The following is a 22,079-nucleotide window of genomic DNA, read 5'->3' as shown; positions in this document are numbered from 1 at the left end:
TCATCTTTGGCGGCCGAAGCCTCTCCTGCCCCCGGCCATCGGAATGCCGGGGGGGCCTCTCGGCGGGGCCGGGCAGGGGCGGGGGGCGGCCGTGGGGAGGGGTGGCGGCCCCTCTGCTGCGGGGCGGGCAGGGCAGCGGCAGGACCCGGGCAGGGCAGCGGCAGGACCCGGGCAGGGCAGCGGCAGGACGCGGGCAGGGCAGCGGCCCCGTCAGTGCCCCGGCCCTGTGGGTCGCGCTGTGCCCCCCGGCCGGCCCGAGCCCTCCCCGGCCTGGCGGCGGGGCGGGGCGGAGGGCGGGGAGGGCCGGGCCGGGGGCACCTCCCCGTGTGGCGGCCGCCAGTGAGCGCGGCGGGGGCGGGCGGCCGGCCGGGTGTTTTGGGCAGGTGGTGCCGGCGGGGAGCCGAGCCTGGTCGGGCCGGGTGCGGCCCGCGGTGCCGGCATGGTGTTGCAGGAGCCCGCCGGGACGCCGAGTCCGTTGACTGCGGCGGGAGGGGTGGGTGATGCCGCCGCCGAGGTGCAGCTGTCCCGGCTTCGCTGGGCCGTGCTGCTGCTCTTCAGCAGCTACTCCCTGTGCAACGCCTTCCAGTGGATCCAGTACGGCAGCATCAACAACGTCTTCGTGCGCTTCTACGGCGTGAACGCCTTCGCCATCGACTGGCTTTCCATGAGCTACATGCTCATCTACATCCCCCTACTCTTCCCCGTCGCCTGGCTGCTGGACAAGAAGGGCCTGCGCCTCATCGCCCTGGCCGGCTCGGCCCTCAATGCCATGGGTGCCTGGGTGAAGCTGGGCAGCCTGAAGCCGCACCTCTTCCCCGTCACTGTCCTGGGACAGGTCATCTGTGGCCTGGCCCAGGTCTTCATCCTGGGCATGCCCTCACGCATCGCCTCGGTCTGGTTTGGCTCTCAGGAGGTCTCCACTGCCTGCTCCATTGCGGTCTTTGGGAACCAGGTAATGGGCAGCAGCACCCCGGCTGGCTGCGCTTGTGGGGCGGGCTGTCAGCTGCCTGGCCGGACTCTGGAAGTGCAGAGGGAGCAAACTAGGGAGGGGTGAGGGATGCACAGGGCCTGGAGGGCAGCCGCAGGGATAACATGAACTTACATGAAGTTCCCTCTGGAAAATGCATCTCGTATTTGGAAGGATGCCACTAGTGTTAGCCTGAGGGCTGATACTGGGCAGAGGCAAATGGGACCTCCATCTACAAAGTTCAGGGCAGCATGCAGGTCAGGTATGATTCTGGATTTGAGAGGTCTTTGGCTGAGGCTCTTCTCCAGTGCCCTCCACTTCCTGTGTGTGTGAGTCCCCAAGTCCAGGGCTCTGATTCAGTAGCCTGCGGGGGAAGGCGCAGTGCTGAGAAACTGCTTCAGGCAGAGTGCCTTTCAGACCTGCAGTTGCATCTGGACTTGACACTGCGATGTCCTCTTTCTGCCGACAACTAGATGGGACAAAGGAGATTAGCTCTCTGCTGAAAGCATTGTCATTGGGCTCTGGAGGAAAAGGACTTTAGCACTTTCATACCTCTTAAAAGTAGGTACAGTGTTTACACAAGCAGTTGCTCTGAGAAAAAGAAAAGTTCCATCAGGCCAGTGTGAGGTGAGCTCCCTGAACACTCTTTTATCAATACAGGTGTCTGAGGCCAGCGATCCACACTTGTTCAAGCTGTGAGTCTCTTCTTGTAGGCAGAGGAGATAATTTTTTACACAGCTTTGAAAGGATCAGGGAAATATCTTCTTGACCCTTGCACCGGAACACCTGCTCATTCAGCTGAATGAAGTAAATAAGCCAATACTGATGCAATGAGGCGTAAGTGAAGTGAGCCTGCCTCTGCAGCCCTGACCCAAAGAAGAGGAAAGTGAAATGTGGCATTGGCTGCTGGGCCTGTGCCCCTTACTTTGAGATGCAGTGTACTCCTCTGCATGTGACACTGTGCTCCACCCTGGACCGTTCAGCCTGTGAGTGCCATTCTGATTTGAATGGCTTTCAATTCAGGTAGCTTCTAGTGCAGACTGCTTCTTCCTGTGCTTCTGTATTTATCTAGATACTGCTGCAGTAAAAAGAGGTGAATGCTTGGAGATGGTATTTGAGGAACAGAAGTTTGCAGAACAGCACTAGGGAATTAAGGGGACTGCTTTACATCTTCAGGAGAGAGAAAACATACTTCTCTTTACTTGAGTGCACCTAAGCTATCCTTTTTGCTCTTATCATCCCTTCTAGTGGGCTGGTTTTTATGTGTTTTTAAATGAATCTTTAGAGTGGAAGGCATCTAACTTGGCATGGGCAAATAAGTAACTGAGCATTTTGCTGTCAGACTTCTAAAAAATTATTCAGGTGGAGTTACACAACAGTGTGGATTAGAAATCCAAACAATGAGGCTGTCTGCCTGTGCTATATGGCTGTGTGGAGTCATGAGCATCCCAAAAGGAGTGGCTTAGTGTAACGGTTGTGAAAAGCAAACTTTAGCTGCCCTTTTGGTGCTCCACACTGCTCTGGTGGTTGCACTGACACGACAATAAGACCTCAGTTCAGCACATAGACTTTGCTTTGTACGCCCAGACTTTCCTTTTAGAGAATTGGAGAAGTCAGAAATGGTAGTGACTAAAGACAGAGCATACTCCATAGGGAAGACCTATGTATTCCCATAGTCAGGCATAATCCCCGTGAATGAAAACTAGCTATTTTGTTTATTGGTGAGGTTGGGCAGGGAGAAGAAATAGAGGCATACATTTTTTTCCTGACTGTAGTTAAAGACTGTAGTAGAGAGTGTTAGCAAAGGGTATAGTACAGTGGTTTTGTAATTGCAGTATGGTAAATTATTCCCTCTGCTCGTTTCTCTACAACTGCCTGGTCTTCCTTTCCTTGCCATGTCACTTAGTTTAATTATTATTATTATTGAATACCAAGCACTGTTGTCGCTCTCCATTAAGAATTGCAAGCAACTGCATGAAGAAGTAGGGAAGTGTCACTGCTTCTTTAGTTGGTATACCTGCCCTCTTTCTGCTCTTGCTGTCTTGGCCTCAGGCTGCACTTCAGCAGTGCTGTCCTGAGGGAAGCTCTGGAAGCTCTGTCGGGTCTGCCAGGGCTGTGTTTGCTCAGGATACTGCCTCTGCTTGCTGACTGATGGTAACCTTCAAGTTCAAAGTTAGCCCTGAAGAGTAAATGATTGAATCAATCAGACCAGGTGTTAAATGCCCTTAAAAAAAACAAACAAACAATCCCTAGTAAGGTATTAGAATCACCTCACTTGTTTCTGGCCATATGTTGGCTGTGGTATCTGAAGTGCAAAAAAGATTAGATTGAGGACTCTTGAATCAGTGCCGAGAGCTTCTAGAAGAGTGTGAACACCTGTGGACATGATCACATTCTCTTGTTTACCCCCTGCTGGTTTTCATGACATTTTACTTTTCCACATTTTAACAGGAAGATACCTAGGTGTTTTTCCATTCTTTTTCCTTGTCGTGGAAGCTCATATGTGGGGAGGTATAGGATAAAGTTTGCCTATAAGATGCCTTGGCATTAATATATTAGTGTTATTGAAATACTACTGGCTTCTCATTGCTTGAAAGACTAGGAAAAATCTATATGAGGACTCTTCCTCATGCTGAAGATCTGGGGTAAAGAAGCAGAAGTGTTAAGGAGAGTTCACTAATGTTCTTCAGACATATTTTAATACTGTTAGGGATTTGTCTGACATGCTTAATATATAGCTGTCAGTAAATAGTGTTCCTGCTACATCAGCAGTGCTCCCTGTGGAGCACCTTGGTGCTGGATATCTGAAGTCCCACACACAGGTGGGTAGGAGAGAGCAGTCTGAGTAAGGCCATGCTGTTACCATTTAGTTGTATTGATTCATCATCTGTGTCCCTGTTTGGGACTGTGTTTCACACCTGGCAGGCAGCAGCAAACAGGCTTCTGACCTTCTGTGCTGATGGCAGACTGTCCATCACTCTCGCTGGTGACAGGACTGCTGTGGGAAGGAGCCTGAGATAGTGGCATTTGCAGGAGTGTGTGCTTGCTGGAGCAGCAGGTCTTGCCCCTTCATTGAGCACACTTGCTCTTCTGGAATGTGGGGATGAGGAAGCACGTGGTCCTTTGGCATGACAGAACTAACATGCTGGTGGGGATGTTTAGGTAGCGAGGGAAGTTTTCATGGCATTTTGAAATTGATAAGTGGGAGTCTGGTGGCCAGGTACCAGCTCTGTCCTTCAGCTGCCATGGTGCATGCTGAACTGCTGTGCCTGAGTTTTATGCATATCTCACTCTTACTAGTTTATTTTGTGTGAGATATACATAAAACCCAAGCACAGCAGTTTGTCACTTGATGGGCAAGGGGCATGGACAGCATTCAGAAAAGTATATAACTGTGCTGCACACAGACAAAGAACATTTGTGGATTTGATTTGTATTGCTTTGCCGCCAGTATTGGGTTTTTTGTTGGTTGAGAGAGACCTTGTTCCTGTTTCTTGCTGTTTTGACAAAGAAACAAGCCACTGATAGGCTTGGGAGTAAGGATGCGAGCCTGTTAAATTATCTTTTTGCAGTAATTTTGCCTTTTTTTCTATTTTTTTTTAAGCATGACTTGAAAAAAAGTGATGTGATTTGGGAGGAAAGAAAACTTCAGCCTTATATTAAGCTCTGCTTTAGAGAAAAAAATCATGCAGCACCTTACTGATCTTAGGATCTGTCCCTATTTTGATATAGCTGCAATGTGACTTTAGATATTTAGGGCTTTCATAACAGAAACAGCCTGAGGCAGTAGTTTTAGGTGCTATCTGCAGCCTGCTGGGAGTGCCAGTCTTGAAGTGTTTAGGTGATGGCTTTTGAAATGGACAAACCTGGTGATAAGCTGTGAATTAAATTCATGGAAATGTTCTCTCTGTCACTCCTGGAGGGTCCTCTCATCTGTTTTGAATTGGGGGAAAGAGTCTGCCTGGGGTAGTGGCTGAGGTGGGTTTTGCCATGTAGTTGGGTCTGCAACATCTGAATAGCCATTGCTTTTGAGCTGGTGATCCTACATTGCTGTTTGTGCTGGGCATGTGCCATTGTTTGATGCCTCACTGATAACTTTGTTCTGTATCTTTTGCCCTTCAGGGAAGGCAGCATCTTAAAGTCTAAGAAGCATTTTGGAAATGTATCATGTCCTGTGGAGTCCCTGTCTTCCAGTCTTTGAGTGGACTTCTAGACCTTCTTTGGCTGCTCTGTCTCTGCTGGAGGATTCCCATCCCTTCAAATGATTCCTTGTTAGAAATATGGACAGGATCTGTCTCACAGCTCTCTAGCTTGGCCCTGTATCTCTCAGTTTTAGCTATCAGAATAGAGAAGATTTTAGTGGCGGTAGCTAATGTTGGCGTAGTTGCTTGTAGTGATAGTATTAATGGTTGATATTCTCCAGCCTTGTCTCCTTTCCCTCCCTGACAAAAAAAGAGCAGGGTGGATCAGAGCACTTGGATCTCAAGGAGTGCTCTGTGGCTAACTCTCCAAGATCCTGCATGTGGCTCAGTGTGGGAGGGTGTGCTGACCACATAGCAATGTGGCTTTTGCAGGAATGCCTCCGTTTCTATAAATGGACATGAGAGCCTTAAATGAACTTTTTCTACCCATTTCATCTGGTGCTCCCTTCCCAGACATACACCTAAGGCAGCTGTCCTTTCTCTCTCACAGAACTTGGCTTTTGGGTTAAGTTCTGCGTGGGAGTTTAAATGAATGTCTGCAGTGTTTCTGATGGGAGGCCCAGCAAGCACCCTCAGCACTTGCCCTGCAGGATATCCAGGATTGTCTGTGTTAGGTGACTGGAGTAGGTCCTTGACCAAAGCATATCCCCACTGAGGATTCAGGTAGCAGCTGAGATAGCTGTCAGAGCTGAAACCCCTCTGTTTTGTTCTCCCTCCTGTCTACTGCTGTTTTATTTGCTGTGTTGCATTTCTTTCCCAGCAGACTGGGGGAAGGTGCATTCAAGGCTGCCAGGCCCTGAATGACTTGCACAGGGGAATTCTGACCAGTCTTCACTGTACAGCATTGCACCATATGAAGCATTATGAGATGATGCCACAGAAGCAGAAGTGTGATGTGGAAGGGATTTTGCTGTGTTTGCACATGAGCTTTGGTTGTGCAAGTGTGGTTTGAAGAAGCAAAGTGTCTCCCACATTAGTGGGAAAGTAAATCGAGCTTAAGCCCTGTCTTTTCTCATCACAAGGCTCAATTACAATTTTTCCTTCCACAACTTGTGTTCTTCTTTACTTTTTCTTAAAACACTGCAAGAAAGTTATGCAAACTGTGCAAAAATGTACATTGGCTTCCCGACTATCTGGATTTCAATAGGCTCTTCTAATTTTGCTGTCAGTGGTATGGAAGAAGCATATTCTGAGCACCAATTCATACAGAAGTTTACTGTGTAGGAACTGGGAGTTTCTGCTTAAACAGCACCTCAGTTGGGCATTTTTAATTCTCCTGTAGCCTTTTATATGGCTGGGACCTGTGCTGATAGCAAAGTGTTGGGGAGCCAATGTGCAGTTGGGAGGCACAGGGTGTGAGAAGGGGATAGCTGTCTGTGCTCTGCAAGTCATGGTATATGAATTATAGGGTCAGAAGGTTCAGCTGCTCTGGTGAGATGTCATGGTTACAGTTTGAGGGGCACCTGTAGTTAGAAAAGGAGGGAGGGCCTAGGACAGAGCTTTGATACCCAGACAAGAATATAAGAGGATCCTGTGTTGTCCAGGAACACAGAGCTCTGGAACAAGCATCTCAAAGGAGTTTGACTGGGTGAATCCAGAGGGAATCTGGGGTGTGTCCTACTCACTCTCCAAAGTCTTGGCTTGGGAACTTGCTAAGACCATACTGAAATCATGGTTTCTGAAAAGCCTGTTGTATTGGTGTTTATCAAAGCATAGATCTTTTGATTGCTACACTTTCTGTCCACTTGGCCAAACCAGCTGGCTGCTGGTTTCGGGATTTCCTGGGACTTCTGTTTATGCTGAGCCTCCTAAAAATTAGCATTACTTTTCTTTTCCTGCATTCCCAATTTGAATATTTGGTAACAGACCATTTGGTATGTTTGTGTGCAAGTAGTGTGGATTTTCTGTTGAGTTGTTCTTTTGAACTTGTAAATGAATACCAACTGGTCCCGATGCCTCATAGAAGAAATTAGTTTAAAAAAATTGAGTAATATCTTCCACTCATAAGGCATCATGTCATGAATGATGGTCCGAGACCTTTTCTTGAATCTACTCCTTCCACACTGATCATCTTTTGACCCTTCTGTCAGGTTTCCTGATTATGTTGTGTTTGAAGAGTTTTGACTTAGTTTGTAAAGCTGTTCTGGTGCCTCTTTTGGCCTAATTATGGTTTTGCTTTAGCTTGGTCCAGCTTCCTGTCATTTTTCTTTGCTTGAAGGAATAATGTCCAGTTTTAGAGATGGTGGTTTATGTTCTTGTTGGTGTTTTTTTTTTTTTTTTTTGTGTTTTTTTGGGGGGGAGGTTTGTTTGTTGGGTTTTTTGTCTTTAGTTTGTGCTTAATTGTGGTTCCTTTATTCTAAAATATTTTGCTAATATTCTCTAGGCTTACAGTGAGCCTCTGACTCAGTGTTTTTTCACAATCCTAGTGACACTTAAAAGCATTTAATTTCTTAGGATTTTCTTCTTCATTTCCATTGAACACACTTTTTTCCTTTTAGGCAGCTTCCTCTTTTGAGTTATATATTGCTGTAGTGTTTTGGAGGGTGTTTCCTTTTTTTCGTCACTGTTGCAAGGCAACTGAATTTTAGTCCAGTACAGAACCATTCTGTAATACTGATCATAGTCACACTGTGCTGTTCTGGGTTGAAATCACAAATTGTGCTGCCTCTTTTAAGTTTTCCTCAGAAGAGGGTATTTATGGAATCCAAAAATGCAGTCTCTGCATCATCCCTGTCATGACACTTATTTAGCTTGCAAGGGCATTGTCAAAATTTCTAACTGTTGTGTATTTTTGCTTTTGCAGCATCTCTCTGTCTTTTAACATTTTAATTGACCTTCTGTATTTGGTGGTCCCCTCTGTCAACATTTATACCTACCTATAGGTAGGTATAAATGGTATATATGGAATTTTACAGGGCTTCTGTGTTCCTGTTGCTGACTAGTAGTTTTCTTTGAGGTGGAGGTCCACTCCTGCACTCCTCCATTGATCACTCATTTACAGTTTTTATGCCGATACACCACTGGTTATCTTCCATCAGGAGACTCTTGGCAGCTAACCTTGGACATGTCATTTTCTGTTTCAAGACTTTGGGCACATTTATACCACCTTCTTAGCTAGTTGATCTTGGTTTTGTTGCCTGCTCTTGTGCACACTTAAAAATTGAATATAATGTTGTTGTGACTGTTCCTTCACAAATTTCAGGTAGGAAATACATTCCTTCTATCTTTTACTAGTCTCTAAAGAGTAAGTTATCTGAACAGTGCTCTCTGTTGTAGTTGTTGACTTTCCTGGTAGTGTGTTTAAAAATTATCCCAAAGACTTATTAAAATAAAGTGCCAGCAGCCTGATCTCCTGGAGAGATCCTCAGAGATCAGGACAGTGCTGGGTGTTTTGGGTGAGAGGATTCTGAGTGATGTACCAAATTTTGAGAACAAGCTTACCTGTATAGGCATTGGAGACCTATCTGCCTGTACAGAGGTTGGAGATGGAAATTAAGTAAGAGGGTCCCTTATGATCCCTTATTATGATCCCTTATGACTGATGGTGTCTGTGAGGAGGGTAGCATGGACTTTTACAGAACTAACCTTATTTTTACATTGCTTTACTTTCCCTGATGTGCAAGGTGTGGAGAAGGGAGAGGTGATTTTTCCCTTTTTAAGGCATCTTCTAAATTTTCTGGTTAATTGGTTACAGTGTTTCTGTGGGCTGATGGTAATGTGCACACTAATCTGCTGAAAACCAGGCTAAAAATCTCCTTGTGAAAGGTCAAGTATATGCAGTGTAATAGTCATCATGTTGTTGTTGGAAGCTTGTCTTCTTTGCTAAAAATGATATGAATAATCCAGGGTCTGTGAGCAGGAGATCTTCAGTTTTAGTCAAAGGGCCTTATCTTCACAGAATTAAGAGCATGAGTTGCTCTGAAATATAAAATGTAGCTCCTGTTGCTATGATTTTTTGTCCATTCTGCTACCTGATTCTTATGAAAGGTATAATGAACTTCTAAAGGATAAAAGTTGCTTCTTTTGGGGGGAGGAGAAGAGAAAGCACAAAACATCTGTTTGTGGTTAGAAAAGTTGTTCAGGAAAATCCCTCTGAAAAGGCCAACAAGTAGTTCAAGAAAGCTGGGCAAGTCTGTGGCCCATTGGGTAAGTGATGACTGTAGGACCTCCCAGAAAAGATTTCGAAACATTTGCAACACAGACTATCAATACCTTCTCTGCTAGGTAGATCAGATAGATCCTTTTTCAGGACTGAACAGCTGGAGGGAGACTGGAAAAGATTGAATCTCAACTGTGGTCCTGGAGAAACTTGTGTCAGAGGTCAGAATAAAGTATGGGTCTCTCCTCTCCTGTTGGTTTGCTCCTGTTCAGCAGCTCATGTGATTGCATGTGACTGCAGAGAGAAGGAAGCCAAGAAGTACCTAGCACAGGAATCCAGCTTAGTTCTTCCAAGAATGAAACAGTGGGAAGACAAAAGGTCAGTTTCCAGTAAGGTGTTTGTAAACTTTACTTGGGAAAGGGTGGGGGGCACATGGAAAACCTGATCTATGAGACTCAATAGGACTCTTCCCTCAGATGGAGAGGAGCAATATTGAGAGTCTCTTCCTCAAAGGTTAAATCTTCAGAAACGCTCTGGAGATAGGAGTGAAGCCCAGGCTGGCTGTGTCCTGGGCTGACCAGGCACACCAGAGGCACAGGCCTGCACTTGGCCACAAGGAGGGCAAAATAAATGTGCTGCAGAGGCAAGCAGGCTTCTGCCCTGTACCAGCCATCTCTGAGAGCTTCTGTGCTTGATGCCATTACCTTTTCTGTGCAGCTACAGGCTTGTGTAGGGAAGGGGAGGCATGCAGTTTGATGGAGATTAGAGCTTGAAGCCTCTAAACCATGATAGTTGTGCTCACTGTGGTCAGTGGGCAGTGCAGAGGAGGAGAGTCAGCCTGAGTCGCTGTGATGAGAGGCTGGGCATAGGTCATATCTGAGCAAAACTGGGCTCTGGCAAGTTTAGTCCTGTGTCAGAGTCTGTCTGTACCATGTGGGATTTAGGAAGGTTTATCCTTCCTAATGATCTTTGAAGTTTCCTCCTAAACTCAGTCCTTGACTTGCTATCTGCGATGGCACAGCTTGGGTTTGTCTTCAGTCTATGTAACCAAACCTCAAATGTTCTTATTCTTGACAGTGCCTTGAACTGGTGGGGCACATCTGAAATCTCTCAGTGGCTCTTCTCACTAGCTCCCTGCAACGTCTGAGAGAATGAATGTAGTGTAGATATCTGTTGCTCATTCTGACCCAGGATATTCCAGGTCCCAGTGGAGGGTACTGTTTGACACAGAAGTTTGGCCAGACGTGGTTGAAAGTCACTTTTTTGTAAGCTAAATATGGTGCCTGAGGGCAGCAGATTGCTTAGGATTCAAACAGAGCTTTCTTCCTATCTGAAAGATACACCACCTGGATGGAGGGGTAGGGATTTTGTGGAGAGTTTTCTGGGGCTGGGGGGCACAAGCTGATTTTTAGCCAAAATATGCGATATGGCAACTGAAATATATTTGTTCTGAGATCTTTGTCTTGACCAGTAAGTCAAGTCTTCCAGAATGAGTCTATCAGCATCCCAGAAACACAGAGATATGTCTGAGAAAGCACAAGGAGGTTTTGATAGAAGACAGCCTGGGAAAGTTGTCCAAGCTCATGCCTGGGTCACAGGGCTCTTGGGTCTTCTGCTCTGTGCTGACATGCTTCAGCGAGGTTTATGGGCTGCACAGAACTTATCTTCCTTAGTCCTTGCTTTCTGTACACTTCAGAGCAGTTTATGCAGGGACAGTTGCCAAGCTCCATTACTAAAACAACCTCGACATTGTCAACACTTCCTTTGCTTTCAACCCTGATGCTCTTCTAGGTTCTCCTGGTGGTCACAGGATGAGCCTTGTCCTGGGAGGCTGCTCATTTGAAACTGTATCAAAGTTGGCTGAAACAGATTAATATCTCAGTTATGTAGAGTGGTCAGGTGTCTCGGCCCTTGCAGTTATGTTGTTGGAAAACAAATTGGTTCAACTCATTAACCCAGCAGGTATTTTGGTTGGTTTTGACGGTCTTGTTTTCTGCTATTTTTAATGAGCAAAATTGGATTACCAGGTGATCAGGCCAGCTCTAGAGCAGGGGCAAGGTAAGGAATGGGATGTGTATGTGAACAGGAACATATATTTGTGGGGGAGGTCAGGGCAGGCAAGACCTCCTCTTTGATGAAGCCAAGTATTCATTCTTCTCAATTGTGTTGTAAAATCTTGCCTTGAATATCCTGACAGTTGTAATTGCAGTGGGGAAACCTCTCTTATGGCCTAATTGAAATGGGTATCTGACTTTTAATTGTTGGGTGGTAAAGAAGATTTTTATCTTGATTGTGAAATTGGATTAGGCTCAGTTGAGCCTGCACTGAGCTGTAGGGTAGTGGCACTGTTGTGGTTTCATGTCATCCCTCTGTTTATCCCCTCTCTCTCCTCAGCTTGGCATTGCTGCAGGCTTTCTGGTCCCTCCAGTTCTGATCCCTAATGTGGAGGATGTGGAGAAACTGGCCTACCACATCAGCATCATGTTCTTCATGACTGCAGGTGTGGCATCAGCCCTGTTCATCCTGGTCGTTATAGGTAAGGACGTGGGAGTGTGCACATGAAACCAGATGGGACTGAGATCAGTTGATGTGTGATGGGGCCCTGTGTGCCAGGAGATGGGCTGGGCAGGCCATCTGGGGAGGTGTCCTACTATGCAGCTGACACGCTCATGCAATACTGTATCTTGCTGCTTCAAACCCTTGATGAACAGCACATGTTGAAGGGAGGTTGTCAGCAAGCCTGCCAAATTGTTAGTTTTGTCCATTGCTTGCATAATAAATTCCAGGCATGAGTAAGTCCTTTAAAAACCAACAGAAATCTTTCATAGTCATCTTCCCTACAAACAGGGTTCTTGGGTTATGTCTGGGGCCTGCCTGCCTTCCCCTTAAGAGCAGAAAGATGCAGATTATATGGCATCACAGGAACAAGCTGCTCCCAGTTATGAGTGGAGAGAAAAAAGCATGAAGGACAGTAGCAGGACACAAGAGGTGCAATTCCCTGCTTAACACATGAAGTCGAAGCCAGATCTTTAGCATGAGAGACTGGCAGGCTCACTGGAGAGCTGAGTTTAGTTGCTGAATTCCATGCAATTTTTTGATAGGCTCCTCTTGCCAGTTTGTTCATGTTGCTGATGGCTGAATCAGATGTAGCTTCAAATAGTGTGGGGCAGGGAATAGACAAGGTACAAAAATGCCTGCCTAGCACCTGGCACAGCAGTATGGCCTGTGACTGGGATTTCTGGATGCTACCTTAATGACAGTAAGGGGCAGCAGATGGCTTGGCCTGAAATAAAACCTGACAAAGGTTATTGTTCCTTGGGCACTAGCCACTGCACATTAGGCCACCTTTGTCAACTGACTTGTCCAGTTCTGCTTTGACATAACACTTTTGCACCTGGATGGTCATCCTTCTAGAGACAAAGACTGATAATAGTCTTGAGAACTCTTTTGGTGCTGCTGGACACTGCCTACACAAAAATCTAATTGAAGGCAAGATGTTTCCCTTGGGAAGGTGACAGGAGCTACTGCTGGAAGAGAGTTGTTCTTTCCTTTTCCTGGATAAGTTCATGCATGGAGATCAAAGCTTAAGGAAAATGGTGTGTTTTGTACACTTGGTTCTAGGAGCGCCTCTGCATTCCTCAAATAGCACAGTGTGTGCTCAGGCCCCTCAACTGCACCATTACAAACAGGTGTACTTTGTGTCTGCTTTCAGTCTTCAAAGAGAAACCCCCGAACCCTCCAAGCCGAGCTCAGGCCTTGATCCAGTCAAGACCAGCTGCAGAGTATTCCTACGTGCAGTCAATCCTCCGCCTGCTCCGCAATGCCAACTTTTTGCTGCTTATGGTCACTTATGGTAAGGTCTGGTCTCCTTTCTTCTTGTGCAGTTATCACAGCTTTTTCCTTCCTCTCTGTGCTCTGCTGAGGCAGTAACTGGCTTGAGTTGTTCTAGGGGAACATAAAGATAGCTCCCCTGTGCTGCCACAGGCCAGGAGTCCTTATAGCCCAGTACTCTTCAGCAGTGGATATCAGTGAATGCAGCAGGGAAGAACAAAAGGAAGGCAAGCACTCAGAGGATGATATGCCCCTATAACTGTTCTCCCAGTCTTTGACTGTTTGCTGTTTAGGGGATTTCCTTATCTGTTCTTTTTTCTAGTAATTTAGCTAATTGCAGCAAACCAATCGAAATGCTTACATAAGAAATATATGGAAGTGTCTGAATGCAAGTCATAGAACTGAGTGAAAGTCATTTCTGAAGGCAAGGACGTGAATATGACTGCCAGGCATCTCTGTAGAGGTCATATGGAGTATGCAGATGTGCAGACTGTCAGCTTTCTAGGCGGTCCCGGTGAAGCAATTGGGAGGAAGGACTAGAGAATATCTTATGCCATCTGTCCTTGCATGCTGAATTTGCTGCTTGCTTCTCTTCAGTATTCTCAGTCTGTTTGTTTGAGGGCAGTGTGATGTGTTGAATCTATTCCCTGATGCTGAATTGGCATATGGAGAAATGTTTTTCTTACTAGCAGAAAGGCCATTGTGGTCTCTGCCTGGCTGCATAATAGGGTATACTGTAGCCAGTTAGTCTGTGGTTAGTTTTGTCCTCAGTCTTCCTACCAGCTTGCTGTGGAAGCTTCTCAAGGGGACAGTTAAATATTGCTGAAAGTTCTGCACATTCTGCTAACAATTGTATCTGAAAGACCTTGTGGATGAGTGGGCAGGTTGGAGAGAGTCAGATGGTGGCTTTGTCCTTGCTGAGGATGCTAATGGTCTTTGGAGTTGCTGGAATCTCTGCTCCCTTCCTTCTCAGTGCAGTAGAAATGCCCCTCTCAGATTGCTCTTAAACTCTCCTGGTTTGCATTGCAGCTGCTGGGTTTGGCTTTTTTTCCCCATACTACATAATACCCTCTCAGAAAGTGAAGACAGAAAAATCTGTCAGGCAGACTGTGTCTAAAGTTGGATTGTATCATCTGCTCAGTTCACATTTACCCTTCAGGAAAAAGAAAGGGGAAAGCATTTGCTCTAATAGGTATAAACAAGTCCTAGAGGAGAGAGGAGGGCTCTCAGTACAAAGAACATGTTTAGAATCTGACCTTCCTGGGATAATTCTTTTCTGGCAGTCACAAAGAGTGTGGAAAATCTGTTCAGTGGCTCATAATACATTTTCTCTTGCTGCTGGTCTGTGCATTTTTTCTGTTCCTCTCTGTGTCAGCCTCCTGCCAATCTCCAGCTTGAATTGAGATGGTGACTGTTACTCAGAGAGGGAACTATGCTGTGAAACTTTTTTTTTTTTATAGCCTGTCTGGGTTTAAAATGGTGACAGTTTTTCCAACTCAAGTCAAAAGTTACGTTGGCCGAGATTTAAGACATCTGCAGCCACATGAGTGCAACTGAGTCATCCTGCCTACCTAACACAAAGATATCTGCAGTGTTGGCTTTTGTGCTAGCATAGTATGTATCAGGGGAGAGAGGGGCTAACCTGCTGCTTGTCCATCTCGCCTGGCTGTAGAAAGAATGAGGATCCTTCCACAATGACAGGTCAGAACACATCTGCAGACCTCTAAGGTCTTGGCATTACCAGCAGCCAATGATTCCTTTCTTGTGGCAAGACTTGCAGTGCTGGACACAGTGGTGTCACTGCTGCTGTGTCAGGTGCTCGTGAACTGATTTTCAGGAAACCCTCAGAGAACCTGTTCCCCAAGGCTGCTGACATTGCTTCCATAAAACTGAGGTATAACATGAAATGGGCTTTAAGGAATTCCAAGTCTATGGGGCTGGGCTTTGCATTGGAGAGCATGTTGCTAGTCAGAGGCAGTAGGCAGGAAAAGGGTGAGAAATTCTGGGAAAGGGTAATAGAATGGGAGTCATGAGACAGTGTTAAAGAATCAGCATTTGGAATGGTGATGGGGCAGTGAGGAGGAGGCAGGGCAGTGGGACCTGCATAAGGAGCCATTGTTGGGGAGTATTACATGGGTGAACAAGAGAGAGTCTGGCAAGTAGGTAATAGGCTGCTTACCTGTGGGAGACCTGGGTTCTAGTCTCAGGCTTAATAAGGGCTCTGTTTGGAGCTGTAGGCAATAAACTTCCCTTTTCTGGCCTCTATAAAATAGAGGAGACACTGGGGTATCAAAAACATTATTCTGCATTACAAGCAAACCATGGTAACTAGCTAAAGAATCAGGTGGTGCTGGACCTTCAGATGTCCTGCTCCCAGCTACTAGTTCTGATTTCCCTCATCTGGGTGGGCAAATGGCCACTTTCCCATTGGAAGCAACCATTACCCGTTTTATGGTCATTCAAACAGCTGTAATTCTCAGAGAAGCTTCACTGAGCAGCTGTGACATATGAAGTGCCTACAACTTTTCTCAGCCCTCACATATGCAAATTTGACACATTGTCTTGATTCCTAGAATGTTTTACCTGACTCTGGTGCCAAGTGTTGCTGCCAACTCTTTTTGCCCAGCTTGGGAGCAGAGGCTCTTCCCTGTCTTGGAAATCACAAGGATCACAGAGCTGCTGTAAAACTGGTTTACTGACAGTGTTAGTTACCAGAGCAGCATCTGGCTGTCTTCACAAGGCTGCTGTCCTCTTGCCTGGGTGAGAAATAGAGGTGCACAAATGAGTGGTTAATGCTTATGCCCAGCTTTGAAGTGAAGAAACAGAAGGACTGTGCTGATCTGCCATACTCCCGTGTCCTTGCACTGCAGCTTGTGGTGTCACCTAGTGGGCGGGGTGCTCCAGAGGTGGAGGTAGGATGAAGCTGATTTAGGGTGTGTTAGCTGTTTGCCATAGCCAAGTGTTGCAAAGAGTCAGCTTTTAAGGCTGGAGGGCGCCTCCTTGCTGTGAGATCTCCAGTTGTTCTCCCCCATCCTTGGCTGCTGGCCCTGCTCAAGTTTCCAGTCTTTTGGGTAACCCTTAGTAAGGATTCGGTCGATTCTCCTGCCTAATGAGCATGTCACTCAATTTACTAGCCTCTCCTGTAATCTTCTGACAGAGAATTCTGAAGTGGGAAACATTGTCACAGGCAATATTTGGGATCACTTGCATAAGAGTCTTTGTTGTCTGTGCCATACAGCTGTGGAGTGAGCTTTGCTTAATCGTGGAATGGTTTAGAATCATGAGAAGGGCTCTTAAAGATCATCTAGTTCTAACCGCCATGCCATGTGCCAGGACACCTTCCTCTAGACCTGATCACTCACAGTCCAGTCCAGCCTGGCCTTAAACATTTCCATCTGTCTTTGGGCAGCCTGTTCCAGTGCCTCACCACCCTCACAGTAAATTGTAATGTTGTCAGAGATGGTGTGTGAAGGTAGCACCCTCCAGCTTCCAATCTTGTGGCTGCTCATAGTGCTGTGTACTTCAACAGACATCCAGTGCTCAGTGGAAGACTGGGCTAGGTGCAGGATTGCTGAGTACTTAAGGGGAGATAGGGGACTTCAGGGTTAGCAGATCTCAGAGCTTTGTTCACTCTGTCAGAGCTCTGCCTGCTAGACTGCACTTCTGTATCCTGTGTTGTTAGTTTTGTTAGTTTCTGCTTTTAGCTGAGGCTTAGAGAGGAAAAGTAGGAAGGGGGAACTTGACATGTATCTGTTTTGTCAGGATTTCAGGCATCTGTGCCAGACTTTAAAACCATGTCTCCTTTTGGATGTGTGAGCTGCAGTGGTAAAATCTGTCCCCTTCCCTCCACCCATCAGAATCACTGAAGCCTTGAAGAGAAACCAACTGCAAATGTAAATGACTTTCTGAGAAGAAAGTTAGATACTGACTGTTACAGACCTCATCAGCCTAGGGAAGGTTTCTCAGTATCACCCAAGGTGAGAGTGGAGCCGTTGCAGTACTGCTGGTCCAGTGCACATGTGTATGTTGCTGCCTGCTGAACAGAGCTGTTGGGTTTTCTGCCCTTTGGGGAAGGCATTTAACCAACGAGAACTGCATGTAAGATGCAGCTGAGTGTCTGAATAGGGCTTGACCAGTATCACCCTGACAGTTTCATTCTCACCTTGGGTGATACTGAGAAACCTTCACCAGGTGGTTGATCCTTGTAACAGTTTAATGTAAGTTAAGTTCTCTTTCAGAAACACAATTACTTTCACGGGTTTTTTTTCAGGCCTCAGTGATAGCTTTTAAAATGCAAGACTTTTCCCATGCAGACACAAAGCCCAGGTGCCTGAGGGTAGTGCTGTCTGTGCTTCACCAAGCAGCTTTGCTCCTACTTGTCTTCTGGCATTTCTTGCCTTGGAGAGAATGTTATTTACTGGCTGTCAGCAGGGAGAATGCTGACAGGCTCTTCTCTGGGAGGAAAATACACAGGTCAATGACACTGTTGTTAATTGAATCTCAGGTCCTTGTTCAAGGTATGATGCTGAGGCAGATGCTTTTCTAGTTTTCTGACTTGGCTGGGAGCAGAGGAGAAAATTGCAGTGCTAAAAGATGAATCTGGCTGCTCACAGCGTTGCTCAGAGGGTTGAAACTCTGTGAAGGAGTTGCAAGACCTTTCAGTACCAGAAATGTGCACAGCCCTTCCTCTACCTGCTTAGGTAGGAACCATCCTGAAACTGCAGGGTTCTTCCTTCTGCATGCTAAGGCCTGGATGTTGGTCTGCATTTCTTTCAGTATCCTCTATCTGCCAGTCTGGCTCACTCTCCTGAGACACTGCAGCCTTCTTCTGGGTTGATGGTCCCAAAGATTTCTCCCTCTGCGTTTCTACCATTTTGCAGCCCAGCAGGAGAGGAGCAGGCTCTGAATGTGCTGCATTTTTATCCCCTTCTCAGGTCTGAATGTAGGTTGTTTCTACGCCTTGTCCACTCTGCTGAACCGCATGGTGATCCATCACTACCCAGTAAGTGCATCCAACCCTCATGGCCCTCTCTGATGCTTGCTGCTGTCCAACACAAGTTGGGTCCAGCACAAGTTGGCTGTTCCTTTTTGCCTTTGCACCACCCCATGCAAAAGCTGATGAGCTCTAGAAAAGACAGCTCCTTTGCACCTTAATTGAAATCATTTCCTTGTGAGAAAATCTTCCAGTAATTTCTTCTCCTTGTTTCTAACTGTGATTTCTGCCGGGACATCTGTTCCAGGAGGTTGCCTATGCTCATGCTCTGGTGGCAGAAGGGTGGGGTGCTTCTGTACCTGAGCTATTGTACAGCTCACTGCTGGTGCTGCATGCCACAGAGCTCCTTTCTGTTCTGCCTTATAGTGAGTCCCAGTATTTCCTAGTCAATCTGGTCCAAATCCTAACAGCAAACTTCATAGAGTTTATGCTAACTCCTTTGAGACTATCTGCTCACACTGGCCAGTACACACATTTTTCTCAGAGTTGGCTCAGACATAATTGCTACACCACTTTTTTTTTTTCATGGACCAGAAAGCACTGGCTCAAAATGGGCCCAAAAGTGTTCCTGCAAAGGCTAGTTCTGGTTAGTGTGTTACCAGCAGAAAGCATGTGAGAAGACTAACTTTGCTGTCTCTTCCTCTCTGGGTTTTGTGCACTTTGCTTTTTGTTGGCTATGAGTTAGCTCCTGCACTTGTGTGAGTGTGTATGTGTCTCACCACAGGGGGAGGAGGTGAATGCTGGCAGGATTGGACTCACCATTATACTGTCGGGGATGACTGGGGCTCTGATCTCTGGCATCTGGCTGGACAAAACCAAAACCTACAAGTAAGTCCCTTGTTTGCCCCTGTGCCCTGGTGACTGTGCTCTTCCTCCATACTGTGCAAGGAGGAGCCCTGTGCAGTTGCAAGTTGCCACTGTAGAGACTGAATCATTGGGAGGATTTGTAGGGAAAAAAATAGGGTTCTTCAAAACCCAGTTAGTGTAAGGTGAAGTTTGGAGCTGCACATTAGCCAGCACTGGGCCCATACAAGATCTGGTGTTGGCAGTCCCTAGGGAGGCTCACAGAGAAGATGAGATGGCCCAATAACTGCTTTGTCAGAGATGAGAGAATTCTTGGCACAAGCAGAATCAAGACTGTACCAGACCATTTGTCAGCCCTTACAAACCAGCCTCTGTGAATTTTTGTCCAGTTAATGAAAGGCACATTGAATCCAGTACCCAGAGGCATTGTGTTGGTGGCGTGCTGCTGTATTTAGGGCAGGCATAAGGTTATTGGGGTTACGGGTGGATGAGTCTGTGTTTGTTGCCCTGTGAGTTGGGAAGGCAGATCTGGCCAGCATGCCTTGCCATCTGCAAAGGGACAGTTAAGAATTTTTGCTTGTCTTACAGTTCCTGGTCCTCAGAAACACCTCTGTAGAATATCCCAGGTGATACAGAGAGACTCTTGTGTATTATACTGGGGTCCATCCAGCTTTTTGATTTCTCTGCTGGCTTTGAGAACTGTGCTACAACCTCTTGTCTGAGCAGGTTGGGTGAGAGGGGGCTCTACTGGTGATGTGCTGATAATGACTTGAAAGCAATTTCAGAGTTTTATTCCTTGCAGCAGCTTTTCATCTGGGGGAGTCCTACTGCCATTATCCTACCTCATATCTTGGGCCAGAAATGCACATTCTCATTGTAGACAGCTTAGATTAATCTGGCTGGCTGTGAGCTTGCAACTTCTGAAGTGGCCTCTGGCCCTAGCTCCCTGTGAAGTACAGGGATCAGAAATAGAAAACTGGCTTCTCTAATAAGAAAGAACAGTAGGTGAGGACTTCTGGGATTGGAAGGTTGTTTGTTGCTATGTCTAGATGGTTGTGGCACTGAGTAGTACTCATATGGGAGTCCTGGGAAATAGAAATACAACTGTTAGAACTGCACTGCTTACCATGCAATGTCACTTCTCTCTTTCCAGCCCAGGTCTAGTGTTAAGGTAGCCTCAGCTAGCACTGCTAGACTGGATGATCTTCCTGGTTCTCCATAAGTGAGGTTAGGTTGCAGCATGAAGGCTTGAAGAACTTTGTGACCATGCAGAACTGGGACTTGAAATTTGGGTGAATGGGAGAGAGACAAAAATCCACAAATTCTGTATTTGTTCTGTGTCCACTCCTTCCTTGGAGGGATTACATAGGTAGGCAAAGCTGGCTAACAGTGCAGAAGAATAGGACAATGTCATCCATGGAATTTATTCTATAGACCCCCAGGACCTTTGGGAGATAGTTTTAGCCTTAGGTGAGGAAAAACCCTGCTAAGAATTTGTTCTCCATTACAGCCTACAAAATGGATTTCTGTGAAACTAGCACTTTTTTTTTTCTGAGTGCTACATAGTCTTTATTTAGCCCCATTTAAAAGTCTATTTAAAAAAACTGTCAAGATGCCAGATGTTCTAGGTGGGTACCCTCCCCCTTCCCTCTGTTGCTGAGATAGTGTCAAGAATAAAATGGTAAGCACATGAAAATCAGGAAGGAAAGATATTAAGTCCTTTTTTTAGTCAGCTTGGAGAGAGAGGGAAGCAAATGAATGGGATCCAGCTGTGATTGAGGGGAGCAGGGGAAGGTTAATAACAGAAGGAATTGCAGAGCTCTACATGCATGTTTGATCTTTACTGTACCATCAGCAGTTCCTTGAAAGGGTGAGGCTCTGCTAAGTCAGGCTTTCCCCATCTGTCATGCTTGGGCACCAAATGGCCTTGCACTCTTGCTTTTATTTGGCAGGCAAGTCCCTGCACTGTTCTTGTTTTTGGAATAGCAGGTGCAAATTTGGTCCATTAAAATAAATACATGGGTTATGTAGTGATGAGCGAGCAGTGCAGGAATTGAGGTTGTCTTTGGTGGTATGGCTTGTTGAGAGCAGCCCATCTCTTTGAATCATAGAATCAGGAGAAGACCCTTATAGTTTTGACATCAAGTTCCTGGCTCAGAGGACAGATGAGGTTGTGATACCTGGAGACTACTGGGTGCATTGGTGTTGGTAGGGTAGTCTGGCTCAGAATGAGGTGTTTGGGAACTGAATTAATCAGCACTTCTCTTTGGTTATGCTTTTCTCTAAAGTGCAGTGTTCCCATGGCCTCAGATCAAGCTGGTTGCAGTCTGCACTCTCTGCTTTCATTGCTGCATCTCTATAAGGCAAGATGTCAGAAATATCCATCTCTCTCTCCATTGACTAGGCAGAAGACCCCAAGAGGCTGTACAGATGCAAAGTACAAAAATTTGGGGGAGGGAGAAAAGATGGTGGAGGATGGGGCACTTGGCTCACTTCCAAGTGAGAAGGTGAGTGCTCTCTCAGCTTAGCCTGACCAGCAATTTGAGCCTTCTTATCATAGCCTGTTTTACGCAAGGTTAGTCCTTGTGTAGTGGATATGTCTTCACTCTGTCCTGCCATATGTCTTATATAAATAATTTACCAAGACTGTCCTTTCTTCTGACCTTCATACAGGAAGAAAGTGGCATAAAACCGAATGCCAAAGGATAAGGGCATGGTGAAAACCAAAGCAGTCTTCTCCAATTCATCCCTTTCTCCAGCATCTGACACCTCTCTCTCTTCAGCAATGAGATCTCCTGGGAGTATAGGATCAAGGGCTTTGTTTGGGTTTGTGTGCAGCCTGGAATGTGCTGTCCTTATGGCAAAGCTGTGGAGGCCATCTGTCATCCTTTTCCATACAGGAGAGCATGCTGGAGCTGCACACAACATCCCTGTGAGCAACTAAAACTGTTGTATGTGCCAGTGCCCCTCATCCCACCTCCTGCTCCCAGCTTGTTCATTTGTTGCCTCAGATGTTGCTTGACTTTATTGTTTTTGCAGCTGCAATCCCTTCGTGTCACTTGCTTTCTTTGTCCAAGTGACCTTGTGAGACAAGGCTGGGCTGGGCCATACCCATTCCTTACTCTGAGGCTTCTTCTGGAGCTGACTGAACAGCAGGAGATGTGTTCTTCATTTCAACCCTGT

General features: G+C 46.2%; 1 protein-coding gene across 2 annotated transcripts in view; it reads left to right on the top strand.

Annotated features, from left to right (window-relative positions):
* The first annotated feature begins 317 nt into the window (after window positions 1–317).
* The window catches only part of FLVCR2 (FLVCR choline and putative heme transporter 2), a 34,824-nt gene continuing 13,062 nt past the window's right edge, over window positions 318–22,079 (top strand). Inside the window, exons 1-5 of one of the 2 annotated variants that reach the window (XM_071426778.1) lie at window positions 318–952; window positions 11,663–11,804; window positions 12,981–13,121; window positions 18,034–18,101; window positions 18,817–18,920. In XM_071426778.1, the coding sequence (XP_071282879.1) occupies window positions 440–952; window positions 11,663–11,804; window positions 12,981–13,121; window positions 18,034–18,101; window positions 18,817–18,920 (968 nt within the window). In that variant the 5' untranslated portion in view covers window positions 318–439. The remainder of the gene's footprint in view (window positions 953–11,662; window positions 11,805–12,980; window positions 13,122–18,033; window positions 18,102–18,816; window positions 18,921–22,079) is intronic. The other variant, XM_071426780.1, reaches the window with a different exon arrangement.

The sequence above is a fragment of the Agelaius tricolor genome, unplaced genomic scaffold, assembly GCF_023055355.1.
Source record: "Agelaius tricolor isolate 1412-34295 unplaced genomic scaffold, bAgeTri1.0.p SCAF_5, whole genome shotgun sequence".
NCBI classification, from domain to species: Eukaryota; Metazoa; Chordata; class Aves; order Passeriformes; family Icteridae; genus Agelaius; species Agelaius tricolor.
This window is presented reverse-complemented; position numbering and strand designations above follow the sequence as displayed.